The 22,090-nt window shown below is 35.3% G+C and overlaps 3 protein-coding genes across 5 annotated transcripts; 1 reads left to right on the plus strand and 2 right to left on the minus strand.

Moving 5' to 3' along the window:
- Window positions 1–351: 351 nt before the first annotated feature.
- trmt11 (tRNA methyltransferase 11 homolog) lies at window positions 352–14,470 on the minus strand. 3 transcript variants are annotated; one of them, XR_013823794.1, is made up of 15 exons: window positions 14,353–14,470; window positions 14,078–14,143; window positions 13,913–13,986; window positions 12,900–12,981; window positions 12,710–12,802; window positions 12,444–12,578; window positions 12,092–12,248; window positions 10,759–10,839; window positions 10,478–10,642; window positions 10,141–10,213; window positions 8,954–9,088; window positions 4,346–4,466; window positions 1,867–2,025; window positions 1,521–1,729; window positions 741–1,219 (listed from the first exon to the last, which is right to left on the minus strand). XR_013823794.1 is itself a non-coding variant. In XM_079895772.1 (14 exons), exons 1-13 carry the CDS (start codon window positions 14,431–14,433, stop codon window positions 1,885–1,887), a joined length of 1,404 nt encoding a protein of 467 aa, XP_079751898.1. In that variant the 5' UTR covers window positions 14,434–14,470; the 3' UTR covers window positions 753–1,729; window positions 1,867–1,884. The 3 variants fall into 3 exon arrangements, 2 of the variants coding, with proteins under 2 accessions (XP_079751897.1, XP_079751898.1); XM_079895772.1 differs by having other exon boundaries at window positions 753–1,729; XM_079895771.1 differs by having other exon boundaries at window positions 352–2,025.
- A 405-nt stretch (window positions 14,471–14,875) lies between these two features.
- LOC307172716 (actin-binding Rho-activating protein) lies at window positions 14,876–16,883 on the plus strand. The gene is made up of 2 exons (XM_079895282.1): window positions 14,876–14,938; window positions 15,978–16,883. Exon 2 carries the CDS (start codon window positions 16,024–16,026, stop codon window positions 16,495–16,497), a length of 474 nt encoding a protein of 157 aa, XP_079751408.1. The 5' UTR covers window positions 14,876–14,938; window positions 15,978–16,023; the 3' UTR covers window positions 16,498–16,883.
- An 811-nt stretch (window positions 16,884–17,694) lies between these two features.
- On the minus strand, window positions 17,695–21,795 carry hint3 (histidine triad nucleotide binding protein 3). The gene is given in 6 exon segments (XM_079893890.1): window positions 17,695–18,392; window positions 20,529–20,655; window positions 20,757–20,773; window positions 20,775–20,827; window positions 21,035–21,152; window positions 21,623–21,795. Coding segments are annotated over 6 exon segments (483 nt in total). The 5' UTR covers window positions 21,752–21,795; the 3' UTR covers window positions 17,695–18,353.
- Between the last annotated feature and the right edge of the window lie 295 nt (window positions 21,796–22,090).

Raw genomic sequence — 22,090 nt, forward strand, 5'->3', positions numbered from 1 at the left:
CTTTTATTAACTAACATTAACAAACATGAATAAATACTGTAACAAATGTTTTGCCGATTGTTAATGTTAGTGAATGAATTCACTAACATGACCTAAAGAGACCTTAAAATGTTTCCAATAAATTAGTAAATAAATAAATAAAATGTGAATGTCACAATTGTGATGTTCCTCAAATTTTATCCAAAAATAACATTGGTATGATGTTTTCAGAAATGGCTAAACTATAAATATAAACTATCATTTAAAAGTTCAGTAAGAGGGTTAGATAGATAAGATAGATAGATAGATAGAGATAGATAGAGATAGATAGAGATAGATAGATAGAGATAGATAGATATTTTTGTTTTTTAGGAATTAATGCTTATACTTTGCAAGGATGTATTTTGTTGATCAAAAATTACAGTAAAGATTTTATATATTGTTACAAAAGAAAATCTAATAAAATGCTGTTATGTTGAACTTTTCAATTATCAATTGAGCCTGAACAAAAAAGAAAAAAATAAAATAAAAAAATGTATCACAGTTTTCACAAAACTATTAACTGTTTTCAACACTGATAAAAATAATGTTTCTTGAGCAGCAAATCAGCATATTAGAATGATTTCTGAAGGATCATGTGACACTGAAGAAAGTCATGATGGTGAAAATTCAGCTTTGCATCACAGGAATGAACTAAGTTCTAAAATATATAAATAAAAGTTATTTTAAATCGCAATAATACTTAACAAAATTGCTGTTTTAATGCATTTTTTATCAAGTAAATGCAGCCTTGGAGAGCATTAGAGACTTCTTTTAAAAAACACTTAATCATACGGACCACAAACTTAGTGTTACATTACATTTTAGACATGTTTCCATAAAAAATATTTTTTTTCGCTAACCTGGAATAATGATGATAGGATGGTCTATAGAAATGAAAGGAATTTAAACATTATTTAACTAATGAACACTGAGGCACAATGGGCGCAACTGCTACAACTTGTCCACTAATTTGTTAACTTGTTTGCGGTCTATTTTTCATTCATAACCCTTTATGCAAAAACGAAACAAATGCCAGCTCATCTTGTAATGGAAAGTGGGTTTCGGCCTAGAATAGTTGAAGGCTGTGCAGACAGTTCTGTGGCTTTTCACTTCATCAATCCTCTACAGGGGAGAGTTGAGGAATGGAAGGATGCTTATCTCCTTGATCCATTTCATTTCTGCTTACTCTAAAGAATGCCTGAATGTGGAAAAAAAGACAGAGAAACTAGAAATAGGAATTGTGCCAGAACACAATATCACTGTTTTATAATGTTTGAGATCAGACTCAAGGTTCAGTAATGCAAAATGAAGACGGCAACGACAGCTCACAGCTCTATCCTAATAAAAACATGCATCGAACAGTTTATGACATCACATGTTAAATCTCTGCCCAAGATCTCTTCTTTATTTTCATAGGAGATCTTAATTATGTTGAAGACGGCTCTCTTTGAGGTGAGTTTAAGTCTAAGACAGATTCATTAGTCAGATGTCAACCTGACCTGGTAAAAACTCTTTAAGGGAGTTTAGATAGCAGGCCCAGCGCTCCATCTTCCTCTGCAAACGTCCAGTAGGCACATTACATTTCACCCCTACATCTTCCCACTTCGCAAGCACTCGGAGAAACAGGTATTACGCTAATCCCTGTCGCCAATTTATCTTCGACACATTGCTAATGCTCCAACAAATTCAATCGTGTCTGCAGGGCTCGCTTTAGAGAAGAGGTAGATAAAAAGAAGTGAAGTAAACGTACGTTTTTTTTTTATTGAAACAACATATATTTACATGTAACAATTAAGTTATAAAAAGATCGTATCAAAGTATCAAAACAAAAATACAATTTAAAACCTTTTTTTTCTTCATGTTTTAATCTTCATTTCTTGGGGTGGCTTTGCTGTCCTTTCCGTTCTTCTTTGTGAGACCACTGAAGTATTTCTCTCTGAAAGAGTTGTGACCCTGGTATGAGGTGAAGCGAGGGTCAGCAAGGTGCACTAGTTTGTCCGAATCCTGCAAGAAAGCATTTTAAACAGTTTAGATAAAGAACAGCAGACAGAAAGTGCAGGATTCAAGCAGTTCTTCAATGGCGGGAAGTTGAAATGGTACATATTCATTTTTAAACAACTCAATACTAATGTTTTAACTTCAGAAGAGTGATTTTGTCCATACGAAATCAGGGATATTCCACCAAATATTGATTTCTTAACTAAATCAGTTAAAAATGAATATGAACTTTTTTTCTTTGCATCATTCGAGAACAGTAAAACAGTAATATTGTGAAATATTACTATTCAAAATAATTGTTTTCTAACTAAATGCAGCCTTGGTGAGCATAAGAGACTTTTTTTCAAAAGCATAAAAAAAACTCATGCTTTTGACAGGTACTGTACATTAAAAACTAAAGGCACGCTAAAGAAAAATGGCAGAAACAGGCATAAATGTTTGGCTTAGTACAGCACACTTTTAAGTTTGCACAGTCAAGTGCCTAATGACAGACAGCAGAGTGTTAAGTTCCACAGATTTTCCTGCTCAGAGCGGAGGCCAGGATCTTAAGCAGAACCTGCTGGAGGGAAGCACACTGCGCGCAGGCTAACGAGGTGGCAGAAAGACTGAGCTCAAAGTGATGACTCCAGATCTGGGCCTGCAAACCATCAACGGCACCTTCTACAGCACACTCCCTTCTGCCAGTCAGCAAGGACTCAGTTCAGGTCACACGCGCCGAGCCCTTAGTTTACAACACAACTTGCGCAAGACAGACCACACAAGCCCACAGGAACAGACCCTAGTGTCTGTCGCGGCCTAAGTGGGCTGTAATGTCAATCAGAATTACAGGATGAACAAATGAAGAAAAAAAGCACAGAGAATCTCAAGCAAACAGTCACGAAATGTCAAAGTCCTATTTCACTCCACAAATAGAATAGAACAAATAGTCTATTTTTAAGACAATGAAATTTTTTTTTTGCATTATTTTCATGACAATTATGCACATTTATCCCACTCTTAGCACCATACTGTAAAATGAACAATAAAATCTAATGCAAATATATAAAATTTTTAAAAATAAATTATTCTATTAATTCAATCTGTTCATCGCATAAAGCGATCGAGTCTCTTCAGAATAATTTGGACTAAACCGCACAATTCATATGGATTAGTTTTACGATCTCTTTATGAACTTTTTGAAGCGTCAAAGTTTCATTTGCATAGCTGTCTATGGAGGGACAGAGAGCTCTCAGATTCCGTCAAAAAGATCTTCATTTGTGTTCCGAAGTCTTACGGGTTTGGAACGACACGAGGGTGAGTAATTAATGACAGAATTTTCATTTTTGGGTGAACTAACCCTTTAACCAGAAAAACACACAGATCTTTGATGATGTAGATACTTTACAAGGGGAGATGAGGACACACAGATTATGTGTGCCAAAATGCAAAATGTAAAGAGAAACAACAGAGTAAGAGATGGAAACGGAGAGAAAGAGAAGGACACAAGGCAGGAACAGGGCCTCATCTGGACTCAGAGTTGTTTGACAGTACTAGACTAATGCTAGATCTGCTAAGCTCCTGAAAGTTTTGTTTTCCGTTCTAAAAATAAGCTTCACTGGGTAATATTTATCCCATAATGCAACAAGACATGTTCCTTCTGTTTCAAAAAAAGCAACAGAACCCACGTGAAGAGCATTGAGGGAACAGTCTAACACAGCCAATCAAGGACATTAGGATAAACTTACATAAACAACAAGCAGAGGACACTATTCAGATGTTTTTTCAGCTACTGCTGGACATGAGGAGAACTTTGGCAGAGATCTCCATAATCGTACTGAGGGATCTGATGCCAAGATCACATACTTGAGCTTTGGGAAAAGGGCCAGTTTTTCACAGAGGAGACTCATTTGATAGTATTTTTTTTTTTTTTTTGTCTTTCGGGATTGAAGCAAGTTCAGGAGGAAGCCAAGGACAATGCATCTGTAGGTAACATATTCGTTCCAGGTTTGGAGCATAAGTCAGAGGAGACAAATGTCAGTCTGCGTAGATATTCGTGAGTGTGTTTCAGGAAAGCTTTTATGGGAACAATTTGGGGTTTTGAAGTGAAGTGGCTGTCAAATCCAAAGATGGATTATTATGTGTGATACAATGTGTGATTAAGTCATTAAAGCAGCTTAAAAACAGCGAGTCAACCACAGCCAGATGGCAGGTTATTTTCAGAGCATTCAATGCGGCACCATAAAAGACGTAACCGTATTAAACGTATTCAGGGGCACATGCCGACAGTTTGCATAAATCAAGCTCATCTTAAGAGCAAGGGGTCTTCACCCAAAAAAGCCTCGCATACCTCAGGCTCCTTGGTCTTCTCCATGGTGATGAGTCTTCGAGACGTGTGGCTGGACAGAGTTTGTTCGCAGTTGCTGATGAGAGTCAAACAAGGGTGAAGAGGCACCATCTCCTCACAGTACCTGCAGACAACAGTACAGTTTTTAGATCAGCCAGCTGCCCACTTATCAAATGAAACACCTTGATAGTGGTAGGGGATGTCACAACCATCAACTGTTATTTTCAAAATTGCACCACTGCTCACTTGTATCACATGCACTGTATAGCAATGGAAAGGGGGTGATCAGTTAAATGAGTGGCTGTCGTTTTTTTTACATTCACTACTCACTTTGGAAGTTAAACAATGTTGAAGGTTACCAAAATAAACACAGAAGCAATGCATAAATTTAGCCACATTTAAGGCTCTAGCCAATCAAGGACAACATTTGACATCTTGCTATAGCAATTACAATATGTGTCTGTGTTCATTATGAAAAAAACAACAACAACGTAAATATAGCGACAAAATCACAACCACATTTGTTGGGTTACAGACAAAACTTCACTAACTTTCACTTTTACCCCTTGTATTTGTACTTGATTCAGATTCAGATTATTTTATTTAGTGCCATGTCAGCATTCAAAGCTATTTTCATGGCAAAAATTAAATTACAAAAATACAAATATCATATAAATACAATAAAAACCAAACAAACAAAAACAGCAAGTCATATTATACAAGAATTTTTAAATTAACATATATGATAAAAAATATCCAAAACCTTTTCAGGCATAATCTTACTAAATAAGTCCTTAAGTGAGGTAACTTCATAAAAGAGCATTCTGCTTGTATTAAGTCCAGGACAATCTAAAAAAAAAATGTTTTATTTGTACTTGCAAGTGACTTAAATTAACATGAAGCTAGATCGGTTGCGGTTCAGTGAGGGAGTCGATTGTGAACTCAGTACCGTCTCAGAACGAATAACTGACTTAAACATTATTATATTCAAATTGCAAACACATGAGGAGTCTCCATGAAAGACCCACTGGCAGATGAATGTAGGGGTGTGACGGTTAGTATATAACCGTGAGACCGACGGTTATAGTCGAACACCGTTATTAGATCTCTATAACCGCCAAAACCGTGTTATTCAAATATTTTTTACAAACATTTTTTATCATAGAGAATGTTTAAACACTAATTAAAAACAATTGTTAACAGTCTGTGTCATTAATGGTCTACGTCGTTTCCAACTGTATTTGATTCTTTGCCAAGTACCAACGCAAGTTTTGTTTTGTAAATCGTCAGACATAATTTTTACCACTTCATTAAGTTTTTCTTTAGAAAGCCTTTCTTTAAGGCGAATTTCGTTTTGTATAAATTGTATATTCATTTTAATAAATGTTTCATCAACCAATTGCATGTATTTAATAAATAAAAAGCAAATGACAATATAATAACCGTGACATGGAGGCTCCGATGCGCCGCGTTCACTTGCATTGCATTGTGAACTAGAGCGCATCTCGTCGTAAATGAATGAAACTCAGCGTAGGCCTATGCCTCATACATTAGCATTAAATATCTTTGCTGCATCCTTTCTAGAACAGACAAGGGCTTTCTTGCGGCTCGCATCAGCAGAGCATTGCATCGTCCATAGACCGCAAAACAATCAGCGGATGGCGGGCGGGTGCGTTAATTGTGGTTATGGCCTGTCTTGAAAAAGACAATTTTATGGTCGTAGGAGAAGTCACACTGCAGGACTGTGAGCCAAATCTTCTGACACTGCCAGAATTTTGTCTGAGGTCAAATTTGATCGCAACGGTCATTAATCGGCTGTCAGTAAACATGTCAAACTAACGTTGAAAGACTTCAGATTTTAACCTAGGATCAGAGGATTCTTTTAGTATTTGCTAAATTTGTCTCAGACGGCCAAATCATGGCCAAAATCGCACAGTGTGCACCCGGCTTTAGGAAAGTCCTAAGTATTGCAACTAAATTACTTGGTATCTGTCTGATTGGTTTAGAACAAATCTACAAAACTAGATGTCTTAAAGCCAAGAAAGTCATATCAGATTACAGGCTTTTACCTTCGGGTCGGAGATTTAGGATGCCAGTGTTTGTTTTTTGTTTTTTTTCAGTAATACTGAACTGTACATTGCTTGTTTATGTGTGAACGCATACTGAAATGTTGCTGTGTGCAAGAAAAACCGGTGTGCGCTTTAAAGGCCGATTTAAAGAAATAATAACTGACGAAACAACATAAATCGCAAATGGTGACTAGATTGTTACCACATTTTTGTTGCAAATTTTTTCACAATCTGGAGCCATGCTGCAACTATGTGAAACACTGAGAAGATCCAAACTATTCATTGTTCCAAGAGGCTGTGAAGACAGTTAATAGGGACATTAACTCAGCAGGGAGTTGAGCTGGTGGGCTGTTAACATTCACACGCTGACAGACGTGTTCGCACGCACCGACTCCCTTCATTTTTCAGACGATTACGTAAATATGACTAGTGCCTGAAATCAATGAAAAAATCGTTCCGAGGGCTGCTAGCTGTAGCTGAACCTCATCCACACAAAGCCACTGATCCACAAACCATTGCGCACACGCAGTTAGCTCCGTTTCAAACAAATCATAAATTATGTGCCCTCTTTTCAACGGACCTGACAAAGCAAAACAAGGAGCCATACAAAGCATACATATTCTCCATCGTACTGTTTACATGGAGCTACTCCTGTCACCTTGGAGAAATGTCTAACAAATGTCAGCTTTCCAGTAAAGGGCCCTCTGGAGAACTCTGTCCACAGAAATCACCTGACAGAATCACATTTCTGAATATAGGGCAATGAGTCAGAACAGACTAGTGCATTATGGGGTACTAATGACTGACTAACATCCCATGTGGATTACACTCATCTCTGCTTTCTCTTCATGACGTCCATGTCCTGTAAAAGAGATTATTCTTCCGTTTGCAACAATATGCAGTGGTAACAAAACAATTAAAGTAAAGGTCAAAGATGTGTCATTTGACACAAAAGACTCACTTTTCACCATCATGTTGATTCATTCAAAATACATTAGGGTGTTACTCGATCATCCCTCCTTTAACTTTGTTTATTACGAATTAACTGCTGCGTCACCAGAAATTGGGAAATCTTGACATTTACTATGGCAGATGTGTTTTCATCTGGTCTGGGGATGGATTGTGAACTTTCTCCACAGGATGAAGTGGATGAATCGGATACTGAGGGCTGTTTCCACTTCTAACTGTTACAAGGGTAATCAACATCGAAGCCCCAGATTCCAGCGGCAGTCATCCGCTCCTCTGACACCAAATTTATAAACACAAGTGTTGCTATACTAAGGCCAGCTCTGAAGATCGTTCACGACGCCAGCGCCTCCTTGTGGTGGATGTTACTGATTGCTCTCAATTAAATCATTTCTGTCTGTCAGCAAACTCAAACATATTCAGATCAGCAGTCATTATATTGTCTTCTGAACCGTCGGCCAGACATGTAAGAGTTCAGTTCTGTCAAGTTTGGTTCAGACACTTTAGCTTGGTGTCTGTATTCTGATTTTTCCTGTTAGTCTCTTGTGCTCACCAAGGATGTATCTATTTGATCAAAAATACAGTACTATTGTGAAATATTATTAAAAATTAAAAGTACTGTTTTCTATATTAATATATTTTCAATATATTTTTTTCCTATTGAGCAAAGCTGAAATTTCAGCATCATTACTCCAGTCTTCAGTGTGACATGATCCTTCAGAAATCATTAGAATATGCTGATTTGCTGCTCAAGAAACATTTATTATTATTATCAGCGTTGAAAACTGTTGTGCTGCTTAATATTTTGTGGAAACCGTGATACTTTTCAGAACAGCAAAAACATTTATTTTAAATCAAATCTTTTGTAACAGTAGCATTATAAATGCCCTTACCGTCACTTTTGATCAATTTAACACATCCTTGGTGAATAAAAATAAATATCTATCTATCTATATATATATAGAGAGAGAGATTTATTTTTATTTTTTATTACTAACCCAACATTTTTGAATGGCAGTGTGAATCAAAAAAGTATTTTGTTAACATTTTGCCAGACACACTTTGAAATGAATGAAAACATAAATAAAAAATAATTGTGTGATGCATGATTTTTATCGGAACAGATGACGCAAGCTAAATTCATGATTGTTGGCATCAGCAATCCTGAGGGAGTGAATCCCGTAACTACATGATGTAAAATCTGTCTACAAGTGAGATGGAGGTGAGGTAAAGGTGTAGATCACAAGCAGCGGGTCCCTCCTTTGAGTCACTACTCTTCCCGGGCCCTGTAATCAGTGGATAGCACGATCTGTGGACACTGCTGTTTGTGGTCAGTGGAAAATACCCCACGGCTTCACACCTGCTCCAATGCTGGGCTGACCGCAGGACAACAAGCCTGAGCAGGTTTAACACCCTGCACTGAAACAGGGGGCTTGAACTACTGATATGCTCTGAGCTCATATTTACAGACATAAGAAGGTACAAGATATCCCCCTAGTGACTGATTCAGTACACAAATGCTATACCTGATGTAGACAGTGCATGGGACCATTCAGCCAGATTAGATTTTACTTACTCTGGTCTGTAGATTGGTAGCCAGTAGACGAGACGTCCACCTAAAACCAAGTGGTGGGCTGCAAAATTCAAGAGGTCGGCAAAGATATCACTCAGATGATAAGCCATTGAAACAGGGACGTGATTCTCTCCAGAGCTGCATTGGGATATGAAACAAAAAAATAATCAACAGAAGAAACTCAAGAGTGATAGTTCACCAAAAAATAAAAAGTCCTTCATTTACTTGCAGTCAAGTTTCTTCCATGGAACAGAAAACAAACAAAAAATCTAGATACATTTTTGAATGTGCTGGTCGCTGTTTTTCATGCAATAAATCGGGACAGAAGGTTTCAAGCTTCAAAAAGAACACAAGAACCTTAAAAGTACTATATACTCATTAAGTAATCCATGGTATTTATACACTATTTGTGATCTATCTCAAAGAACATCTCAGTCACCAATCACACATCACTCATGAAGTCTTAAAAACATAAATTTAAAATTTGGTCTGTTGTGTCCTTTTTGAAATATCTAGTTCTTATGCAAATGCAATGAACGGAAAAGGGTGACTGATACATTGTACATTGCCTTTTGTGTTTCAAGCCAAAAAAGACAATCACATTTATTTGAAACAACATAAGAACTAGTTTCCAATACACAGAAGCATCCTTACATTAAACTCAACATCAATGATCATTTTCCATTGATAATCAACTCAAAGATAATCAAATGTCTCAAATTTTAACCTGAATTAATATTAGTAATTAGTATATGTTCTAACTGTCATACAAAATGTTCTAATTACCATTCAAAAGTTGCTTTGGTTATTATTATTTTTTGCAATTAAATCAATCAAAAGTGACAATAAAGACATGCATACTGTTTCAAAAGATTTCTATTTCAAATAAATGCTGACACTAAAGACTGGAGTAATGATGCTGAAAACTTAGCTTTGCCATCATAGGAATAAATTACATTCAATGTATTTTTTTAATCAAATAAATAAAATGAGCATAAGAGACTTTTTCAAAATGAATTAAAAAAACCTTATCGACCCCAGACTTTTGAATGGTAGTGTAATTGCATAGTCTTGTACTATTTGTTGAGCTAGTAGTGAGGCAGTAGGCTTATTTGATGACTGGCTCACATCTAAAGAGTGTTTCAAGTGGTTCTATTAAAAATGCAGGTGGATAAATGTGATATGCTTACAAATCCTCAGGAGGTTTGATGATATCTTTATTAGATCCCGTTCTCCTCGTGGACTCACGAATACCATATGGAGCTGCGTAAGGGAAACGAAATACACTTGAAGCTTCAAAACAACAGTTAACGCTAACAAATAAAAACAAAACAAATGTGACTTAATGGTGAAGTGTGTCATTTCTACGCCACTAAACGTATGTGAATAAAAATCCAGCTTAAGCTACAGTAGTAGCGGTGTTTTGGAACCTGGTAGCTGGTTTTTAGCTTTCAGGTATACCATAGTATTTTAACATAAAAAAGGACACAATTCACCTTTAAAGGCCTTCAGTTTGTAGGAACATACGGTCTGTAACAATGCAATCAAACAGTGGGTTTTTCCTCCAAACCGCTTTGGAAGCATCGGACACCATGACATCCACGTAGAGACTCTCATTCCCATACTGCCGCAGGTTTGCTCTGATGTTCTCATCTGGTCCTCTCCATTTCTGATCCTTCCTGCTGGCTTTTCCTGCAACAGATTTAAATGCTCAAAGGTGCACACTCACAGCAAACTTACTGACTAAACCTACATTGTGTGGAAAACTAGAAGGAAAAAATGATAGTGATGTCTTTTAAAAAACGTACCAATTCCATGGATAGTGTTATAATCGATGTCTGTTCCACATACATAAGCCCCAAAGTGTGAACACGCTACCAGAAGACTACCTGAAAAACAAGAGGAACACAATGATCATGAGAGAATTAAATAAGTGGTCTCTGAAATATATCTGGCTGTAGATCTTTATATATGCATGACACTTTAAAAGTACGGCCTATAAGGATTTCCAGCCATCCAGAGAGTTTTCAACTAAATAAGCACATCTGGCCGGCAGATCTCAGTGCATGTGGTGACAATAGACTTATGATAAAGCCTGGCAACATCATGGCACGCTACAATTTCACAGTGAGCCTCGCTTCGGGAAAAACCCTGAGAAAGAGAGAAATGCAGCCCCATGCTGTTTAGAAAGCCAGCAATCCTTCGTTTGACTAATGACGCTTTAAATTGGTCCTTTCAAAGTCAAAAGAAAGAGTAAAAGTGGGCCAACTGAGATGGGAAAGTGAGAATTCTTGTGAGCCATCACAAAAGATTATAGAAAAACCTGCTCCTGGATCCTGTTAGACGCAAATAAGAAACAGAATATGATGTCACACATCCTCAATCATCCAGACAAGCTGTCAGATGTGATTTCACTCAGAATGAGACAAACACCTGCTTCAGTTTGGCCCAAAATGAAGAGTCAAAACTTTTCTGATTAACAACCTGCCAAACAAACAATCTACAAGACTAAATGATTAATTTGCAGAACAAAGATATCTGATTTTATAAATGTGTTGGATGAGAAACTTATACAGTCACTGACAACTAGTATATGAAGTAAAAGAACCTTCATGTAGTAAATAAATAATTAAATAGTACTTAATTGATCAAATAATTCTTCCACCAAATGATACAGTTCATTAACTGTAGGCTCTTTAGGAGTGACAAGCAACATAACGAAGCAAAAAATATATTATTCTGGAAAATATTCAATTTATGATGCCTTGGTTAATATAGAATTTAAGCGATGGTAAGTTAAGATATTAATAAATTAATACAGCGAGGATCTATTAAATTGATCAAGTGACAGTAAAGTAATTGATATTACAATAAAATTCTATTTGAATTTGTTTTCAACACTGATGATAAGAAAAGATCAGGATATTAAAGGATCATGTGACAATGAAGACTGGAGTAATGCTGAAAATTCAGCTTTACCCTCACAGGAATAAATGGCATTTTAAAATACATTAAAATAGAAAACAGTTATTTTAAACTATAATGATATTTCACAGCATGAGTGTTTTTCTGTGTTTTGATCAAATGAATGGTGAGCATAATAGACTTCAAAGCCTTCTATCTGCACAGACTTTTCCTCACCTGTTCCGACAAAAGGATCGTAAACCAAATCATCAGCCTTTACTTTGGCATGATTGGCCATGATGAAAGAGAGGCCAGCGTCCATACTAGTGTTCCCAATGAAATGTCTCTTCTTCACACTGTGAGAGCGAATTAATTCTCTCTGACCATCTGCAATCTGAAGAGAAAACCTATTTAACATTTAAGAGGTGATACAGTATGTTACATCTTATTTCAAGAGCATCATTCAGCTTTAGTATCTAGGGCACAAATCAAGCATTTTACAAATCCATACAATCGGCAAACGTCAAGCCTTGCACACATCACTAAAGAAACATTCTGAAACATTATATATCTGGGAAGAGCTGCTCACCCATCTCCCAAAGTACAAATGGAAAGGATCCTCTGGGATGTCATTAGGATCAGAGCCATAATCCTCCAGCAAACAGAAAATATGTTCTGGATCCTTTAGATTGACCTTCCCTTTAAACGGCAGGAAGTCTAGAGCCTGTGTCAAAAATAATTAAGACATTAAAAAAATTGCAATTGAAGCGGTTACTAAATTAACACTAATTATGGATTGTATGCCACAGAATTAAGCAAAGCGTACAAATATGTAAAATACAGTAAAATACTTACATCAATCTTATTGATTCTGTCCTTAAACTCTAACGTTTTGTTGAAAGTGTAGACGTTGATCTTATAAGTTGAATTCTGTTGTAGATATGGAGCCTGTGAAGAATTCATACAAGAGACAGTTTATTCATAGATACACTCTGTAAATCTCAAGGACACATTGTACTTTACTGTGAGGGAAACATGAACAAACCATGCTTTCTGCTGGATACGCCAACAATGACCTCTTCAACTCGTCTGTTGTTCTTCCATGACCCCAAAGTTCAAATGCAGACCTTGAAATTTAAATCAATATTAAACTTTACATAAATACAGCAATTTAATAAATGTCACTGTATTTTTTTTTTATCATGGCTTATTTTAGTAACACTTTACAATAAGGTTTAATTTGATAAAGTCAATGAATGCGTTAGCTAACATAAACTAACAATGAGCATTATACTTTTTGCAGTATTTATTAATCTTTGTTAATAAAAATACAATTGTTCACTCTTTGTTTATGCAGGCTCACGGTGCCTTAAAGGTTCACCCAAAAATAAAAAATTCTGTCCTCATTTACTCACCCTCATGTTGTTCCAAACATGTATGAATTTATTTCTTCTGCTTAACACAAAAGAAGATATTTTGAAGAATATGGGTAACCAGACAGTTGATGGGCCCCATTTGACTTCCATAGAATGTAAAAAGAAAATACTACGGAAGTCAATGTGGTCCATCAACTGTTTGGTTACCGACATTCTTCAAAATATCATATTTTGTGTTCAGCAGATGAAAGAAATTCATACATGTTTGGAACAACTTGAGGGTGACAAAATGATGAAAGAATGTTCATATTTGGATGAACTATCCCTTTAACTAATGCTAACCACTTTTTATTTAAAAAAAAAAAAAAATAGTAAATGGTGAAAATAACATTAAGATAAATAAATGCTGTAGAAATATTGTTAGTAACAAATGAAACCTTGTTATAATATTGACAAAAATACCCATGTTTTCACCCATCTAATATTCACACATTGATCATTGACTACATTCAAATATATGCAGAGTTCTGACTGGTCATAGGGTCAGTGAATCATATACAAAGTAACTCAAAATTTAGGTAAATAAATATCGCTGAGTAAATGCAATTAGATTAATATTTCTACTAGTTTGTCATCCTAAGCATTTTAAATGTTATTTATATAATAAAATATTGCAACCTACTTGCCACAAACCGTTCTGGACATGACACTCCGTATATCATCTTCCGACAAGCCATTTAGTTGCCAAAAGGGGGACTTAAGAGGAAAAAGTTAGAATTGTTAGGAAATAAAAAACAACTTAAAGCAAATTCCTTATGTCAAGTAAAAAAATATATTTTAGCATTACCTTTTCTTTGAATGTTTCTGATGTATCAAATGACTGGTTCCTTAGAGACAGCAATGCTTTTATTTCCTGCAATAAATAATTCAAATTGCGATTCATGAATGTTTACCAAATACAGTTCACATTAAAATAATTATCTATACAACACTGAACTGAGCTGTGCAAAAAATAATATGAATAACGAGCTCATTAGTTCAAAATACACTCTGACAGTTTAATCCAATAAATAAGCATTTTGACACTAAGGTCTAAGTATACTGAAGGTTTACAGCTTGTACCGGTAATCTAAAATCGACGTTATCATGTGCCAGATGAAGTAAATATTGTCTGCAGCACGCCCGACCAGAGTGGAGCGCCATGTTTTAGTGCAACATTCAACATCATCCGATGGGTATATTATGCCCGTAACAAAAGTTCCTATTTGGCATCCCCGTGGACCGTACGTAAATCGCCTGCTCGAAAATCTCCTAAAAGGATTAGATAGTTGCATTTTTTCAATGCCTGTTTTAACTAAGTCATACCCATGAGTAAAATTAAGTAAATTGCCTATGTGCTCGACAGAAGGGTCTCTTCGTGAAAGCCGAATCATGGTTTGCCCTATGATTTTATGTATAGTCTTTTTAGAAAATGGAAACGATTTAGTGTCACCTGATAATATCTTTTAATCTTATTTACACACTCATTAACTTCTTAAGGGGCTAAAATCTTCCATGTCATTGGTCCATCATCTCGTACAGTGACATGATTGTCATGCTCTCATTGGTTAGTTTACAACGTCAATCACTCTCACAAGCGGTCAGAAAAGTATCCACTTCCATCGCTGTTACATCATGACAACCATTCACAAGAAGCCAAACAAGGGCGGTAAGGTGTTATAGTAGCCTACACTTAACGTGTGATGTATATATTTCGATGTCAAATAAATCTTTGTAAAGCCGACTAAATCGTTAAACTAAGCTTCACTGTGATATAGATTCGTATTGTTGTATTGTGTATTGTAAATTGTGCCGTTTTATGCTGAGCTGTGCGACCTTCAGAATAGAACTGAGAAAAATATCTCTAATGTCTATCTTTCTGAATTTTGAGAATGAGAAGAAAATCAGTTTCTCAATTTAAATAGAATTCGAATTGAGGTTGCAGAATTGTCCAAATTTGAGGAAGTATTATTAAAATGGAATCTCTGTCTGCAGTTTTTTATATTATGATCATTATAATATAATTTCTTTCTTTTTTTTTTCAGTATGAACATGGGATATTTCCATAAACAGCTAATATGAATTGATGAACATAGTCATATATACATTCATATAATCAATCTTTGAAATGTCACGTATAAAAAAAATGTGAATTTAATATATTTATCCTGTTATTTATCATTTGTATTGTCTTTTTATATGTTTTCATTTTGTATTCATTATGTATTATTTAGTTTTCATTTATTTCTATTTCAGTTTAAGTTTTAATTCAGTTTTAGTTTTTATTAATTAGTTGCTTCATCTGAAACTTGTTTCAGTTAGTTGCAACATTTCTAATTTCCGTTTAGCTAAAGTTATTCATCTAATATTTATATTTTATTTGATTTCAGCCCTACGTCAATGAACAAAAATGTTTTTAATAGTTTTACGTTTAATTAACGATAATAACCGTGTCCTGGCCATTTTTTCTTAAATTCTAAAATGACCGTACAGAAGTAGCACACTTGTGTGGTTCTACCTCAAATTTTGAGATCAGTATTTATTTATAGTCTGTAACTCAATATATCTTTACAATATAGTTTAGTTTAAGTGCACAGAGTATTGATTACATTGGGTCAGTCTTACTTGTAGACTTCATGAGGCTCTAAGTTATTTAAGGCCTGTATGACATGCAATCTTCTCACTCACAGCCTTTGTTGTGCCAACAGTGAAGCATGCTGAAAACTAGAGCCGTCCTGTGAGCCAAAGGTCACCATGGAGACGGACGAAACACCTGCGCAGTGTAATGACGACAGGGCAGAGACCTGCACCGTGTCTGTCAAAGGTCTGACAGAGAACTGGCAGAAATGGTCCAACGACCACTGTGAGTATCAGAAACACAATCCCTTCAGCAACGGCAAGGTGATTCCCCCTCAGATCCAGCGAGGACAGGAGGGCTACGGCAGGCCTTTAGAGGGCTCTAAAACAGAGCAGAGAGGAAAAGACGCCCACTCCCACATCAGCAGAGAGGTCACTGAGCTCTGCCAGGTCATTCAGGAGATCGGAGAGAGCAGAGACGACGGCGGGCCGGCTGTGCGGTTCGGGACGCTGTTTGAGAGATACGTCACCATCTCTGATAAACTGGTGGGAGTTCTTCTGCGGGCACGCAAGCAAGGGCTGGTGCACTTTGAAGGGGAGATGCTGTGGCAGGGGAGAGATGATGAAGTTCTCATCACCTTGTTACAGTGATTTACGGAAGTGATGGACACCACGTGCCTGCCTCAAAATCAATATTACTGTCCAACATTGCTTTACAGGCATCCGTTTTACTTGAACAGGGGTTAGAGTCAGTTTTTTCGGCCAAAGAAACTATTTCTAATGAGATTTAAACTGAGTGTCATGAATTTAAATGTAGCAAACTGGTATATTCTGTTACCTTTTCATGCTTTCAAAGTGTGTCATTTCTGTACCACCAAGTACTGGAAAAATGTATGTTTTAGATAAGATTTCAAAACACTCTTGTCTGTCATTGGTCAACCAATCAAGTAGCCCCGCCCTCATCTCATACCATTGGTTATGAGGGGCTGCTATAAAAGCAAAGCAACAACGCTTACACTTTTCACATGTTCCTCGTCAAAAAAAAAGAAAGTTGCCCATCAGCCCGGTTAAGCTGTCTATTTGCTGGTTTTGAGTACTCTCCATATAGAGGTCTAGTTAGGAGACTAACTTAGATTGGTTTAACAGGAAACAACAGGGAAACCTATAAAGTACTTATTTCTGGATATCTCTGCACACTAAACTGATAGATTTTTTTTTTTTTTTTTTCAAAAATATTTTTTATTTATTAACACGCTTTCACATTTAAAGGGATAGTTCACCCAAAAATGGAAATTCTGTCATCATTTATGCACCCTCAAGTTGTTCCAAACTTATATGAATTTCTTTCTTCTGCTGAACACAAAAGAAAAAGAATGTAGGTAACCAAATATTTTTATAATATGGTATAATATGGTTACAATTGTTTGGTTACCCATTTTCTTCAAAATATCTTCTTTTGTGTTCAGCAGGAGAAAGAAATTCATATTCATATTCAATTTACATTTTTGGGTGAACTATCCCTTTAATTGAACACCTACAATAACATGCAACATTGTAGTGTTGAGAAGCCATAATACTCTAACCATAATCACATTTTTGCCATCACTTTGATGCACAGTGTTTACTATTGAAACTTAAAAAAAAATGTTTTCTATTTGTATGTCATTTTCTAATATGATGAATCACTTGCAAGGATATTACAAGTATTGTCTAGAAAATACATGTCTACTTTTGTGTATGGAGTTGCTTTGAATTTATTATAAATATAATTAATATAAAATATATCTAGAGTGATGATCATGTGATACTTTTGAAGCACAAAAAAAAAAAAAAAATTAAAAAGCATAAAACATACGCAGGTTATTATTTATTTTGTTTACATGCTTACACACATCATACAGTGCAAATACAACTTTACATCACTCAACAGTTAAATACATCTGAGGCATGTTTTATATCCATACAGTAAAATCGATGTCACGGCATAAACAGTGGTAAAACATTTCATTTAGAGCTATATGAAGGAAAACAGACTGTCACTGTCTGATGCAGTACAGAATGACAAAACACTGCCGCATTCTGATGCTGAAATCATTCAGAAGTGGATTTGGACTAAGCTAAATCCAATTATTATTGAGCTTAATTGCCATTTTCAGCTTGTTCATATTTTAAAAGTCTTTGTCACTGCTCTGTATCCTTAAAAATCTTTTTTTTTTTTTTAGTAAGACTGAAAGAAGCCCAGTCTGGGCATGCTTCAGCATGCTTTTTTAAATCTTTTTTTCAAATCAATTCAAAAGTAGCTACAATTTTGTAGCTGCAAATTTGATTAGCCCGTCAATATAACTAACAATGAAAGTAGCATTGATGAGTATTATAACCCCGAGGGCGGTATTCGTCTGTGGCCTTTTGTCATCACAAACAGATTGACTTGGACTGTTGTTATGTGTAAGTGGCTCTGGGCATCTCAAACATGAATGTATTTTGAGTTCCTCTCACTTCCTGTACATTTAGCTCATAGAGTTCAGCTTTTGGAGTAACTGGTCTGCCTGCAAAGTGAAAACAGACAAGAGTTAGCTATACATTTGGGTCAGTGACATGACGTGCATTTTTTTGTGTCCAAGTGCATTATTTTCTTTTAAGATATTTGACATGTATCACTTCATTCTGTGAAACCTATTTAGTTTGAATTCATTTTCAGTACATTCAAATAATAAATATTATTTTATATTTTGGTATCTTAAACACCCAAAATGTCAGGTGGCTCAACCGTCCCCACAAATAAACAGACTATAAGAAAACTATTTAAAATGGTGTTTTAATAAGAAGTAATTCTAAATAAAATATTAAACATTAAGTTATGAATTGAGGTAATAACCGTAAGCATGATAATGCATCATAACTTTGTTGTTATTCATCACAAAATCGTTTAGTGTATTTAACAATCTCTTGCACTGTAGCTCATTACAGTTCTTGCGTTCCGAATGTGATTTATTCTGTTCTTGATCAATTTACCACTTTTACTTCAATAGAGACGGTTGACTAAAACACTTGTATTTTTATTTTATTTTTATATGTAATCGAAATGAAAAAAATAAATACAAATCCAGTATTCAGCATATTCCCTGTCATTATAAATGTTGTCAGGTGGCACAACTGATATTCATCCGGTGTTGCAACCATGTCAATTCTTGATATAAACCAACAAATAAGAAGTCAAAGTTAACAAATGTCTAAAAACTAGATCTTTTTTATTTTTAATAATTGACATTTATCGGTCTTTAAAAGTAAAATCAGATGCTAAATATACTAAATACATTGCCACTAGAATGCAATAATTTATATATATTAATATAAATAAAATACACAACCTCAAAATAATGTGTTAGGCACTGTAGACACTTTAATGGTTACTGGGCTAAGATTTCACAATAAAATTAGGAATATATATTTACAAATATTTGATTGTACCAGCTGACAAAAAAAGTCTAAAATAAATTTAAACACTTTGAAATGTTATTTAACTTATAGTTGTTTAAACGCACTGTTCCTGGCTCAAAAATATGCATTATGCATATGCAAGACCTTTTTTGAAGCTTTTTTGTTTTTGTTTGTCGCCTTTTCGCTTTATTTTTCATGTCGCCTTTTTCACCTTTGTTGCCATTGGCTTTTGGCTTGCTTAGTTGGGGACATTAAATTCAACATTTAATTTAATTTTCAACAATAATATTGATCTGCCTGCATTGACACCATTATATGAGAACTGAACTGAGCTGGACGATGACATCACGGTTTTCTCCAGAGAGGCTATATATGTGTATATATATATATATATATATATATATATATATAAATATATGAAGAGTTCAGATGCAAAAGCCTCTAAGTGCCATCTGAAATTTTCTTCTAGAATGATCATTTTTAACAAGCTTGTATATTTAAGTTCAGTAATTTCACTTAAATAGCAATGAAAATGACCTATTAATTGTCATTTAAGTGAAACTACTGAACTTAATTATACGAGCTTGATAAAAATGATCTATATATATATATAATGAATATATATATATATATAAATGACCATATAAATGACCTAAATTAATAACTTTTTTACAACAAAAATGAAACATCACAGAACTTACTTAAGCTGGACTGTGACGCTATTTTCTTCTGGAAACAAACTTTGTTGCATTATTTTCCTGTTATCTCTGTAAAGCTGCTTTGAAACAATCTGTATTGTAAAAAGCGCTATAGAAATAAATGTGACTTGACTTGACTATTTGTCATTGATCATTTGAATACTCAAAAGTAAGGGTAAACCAACAATTCTATTATTTAGAACATAAAGAAAAACATTGTAGTGGTAGAACTGGTAAGAACATTTCTCCTCACAGATCCCTCCAGCAGCATCTACTAGTGCTGGCAAAAACAAAAAAGGGTTTCATCCCCTGCCACTGTAGCTTGTCCATTATAATTTAATACAATTTGCTTGTTCCAATTACAAGACAAAAGGTCTCATTCAACGGGCGTAATAAATTGCTACGCTCAGAAAACATTTTGTTTGTTAACGCATCAATAACCTGCTCCAAGGGAATGCGATTATTAGTTTTAGTGGATGTAATTTACTTGTGCACTCGGAGGATAGGGGGAATAGTGGATTGTTGGTGGTTGATTTGATTGCTTACCGTGATGAACCAATACGAGTTTAGCCTGTAGACCAAGCGCGACATGAAGCCCATCTGACTGACGGGTGCGAGAACATGGAGATGCAGATGTGTGACAGAGGAGAAAGGAGGCCAGTGGAAGCCAAACCTTGGAAATACGATTGACATGTTGGCATAAATTGGCATGCTACATGAACAATGACTTGATTTTAGTATAAGTGGCAAAGTATCAGATGTTTTATCCATTACCTAACATCATCTAAATGCAGTTACATTGTTCTTCTGAAGTATCTCTTTCCCCATCTCCACCATCTTCTCCACTAAAAACCACAAAATAGATAATACAGAGATGCCTGCTTTGTCAAACATGCATGCTGCAGTATGTGTAAGTAAATTGGGAATTGTGACTACTTGTAAATGGTAAACTGACTCATTACTTCTGATTGTTAATAGAAAGGCTCTAGATTAGCTACTGTCAGATACGTCTAAACATTTACACCAGTCTCTGATAATCACAGCGTGTTTACCTAATGGCACATGCTCTTTTCTGAGAGATTTACAATTGCCCACATGTTTATTTGGCACAACCAGATAGTGATGAGGAGCTCCAGGGTGTATATCTCTGAAACAGGATACAGTCTCATCCTGAAAAGAGAAAGGTTTTATTTGAAATAACAGTGATAGTTTTTTTTTTTTAGCACTTTTGTAACTTCTGATGTTTTTAAATGTGCTTAAGTGACTAATGAACAACAAAACATGACTTGAATTATTGTAAAACATATCAAATGCATATTAATATGCAGAATTTCTTTATTAGTAGTATTAATAATTGATGACGACGGCTGTGCAAATGAATCACATTGCTATTTTAGAAGTAAAATTATTCTTTAGTAACTGACTATGGAACTATAGTAATCTTGATACATTTTTTGTTGTTGTTGACAAAGTAAAAATGCAAGTAATACTTTTATGAATTAAATACATGTCGGTGTATTACTTCACGATTTCATGAAACATTTTGCATTGTGATCTTTAGCCTCATCGTATCATCACACTTTATTATCTTCACTGTCACTTATTTGTTATCTTAGATAAAACACTGACAGCACACTTACATTGTGCAGGAGCTCAGTTCCCATCTCCCCCTTCACGATTTTACAGAAAATACATTTTTGGTCATATTCACCATCATCAGTCTTCGTTGTCGCGATCTCAGGTGTCGGTGTGTTTACGGCGGCTGCCATCTTCAAAGCGCGTGAAGGCGGACCTAATTACATCACGAGCACGAGCGGCACGTCATTTCAACATACAAGTCCTCCGTGTCAGAGTTTTTTCAAATCTTTTATTTTAAAGTCAAGAATCCCTTAATATACTGATCCCTTTGTGTAAAACGATGGCATTATTGGGTATTTTGTAAAATACTAAGATATTACATGGGAAATACGAAGACCTCCGATGCAAAAGCCTATTTTAATATACATATTTTAATTCAGTCAGCAAACTAAATATGCTTCCAAAGCAGTTTTACATATAATAGTGTCATCCAACAGTGAGCAAGTGACAATGGTGAGGGAAAAAAATAC

Source organism: Squalius cephalus (assembly GCF_949319135.1).
Source record: "Squalius cephalus genome assembly, chromosome: 15".
Classification (NCBI taxonomy): domain Eukaryota; kingdom Metazoa; phylum Chordata; class Actinopteri; order Cypriniformes; family Leuciscidae; genus Squalius; species Squalius cephalus.

Excerpts from the sequence above, each read along its gene's own strand:
- trmt11 (XM_079895771.1), bottom strand. The coding sequence starts at position 14,433 with ATGGCGCTCCACTCTGGTCGGGCGTGCTGCAGACAATATTTACTTCAT. Across the intron at positions 12,803-12,899 it reads CGTATCCAGCAGAAAGCATG|GCTCCATATCTACAACAGAA; the intron begins GTTTGTTCATGT and ends AATTCTTCACAG. Across the intron at positions 10,840-12,091 it reads CGATCCTTTTGTCGGAACAG|GTAGTCTTCTGGTAGCGTGT; the intron begins GTGAGGAAAAGT and ends CTTGTTTTTCAG.
- LOC307172716 (XM_079895282.1), top strand. The coding sequence starts at position 16,024 with ATGGAGACGGACGAAACACCTGCGCAGTGTAATGACGACAGGGCAGAG.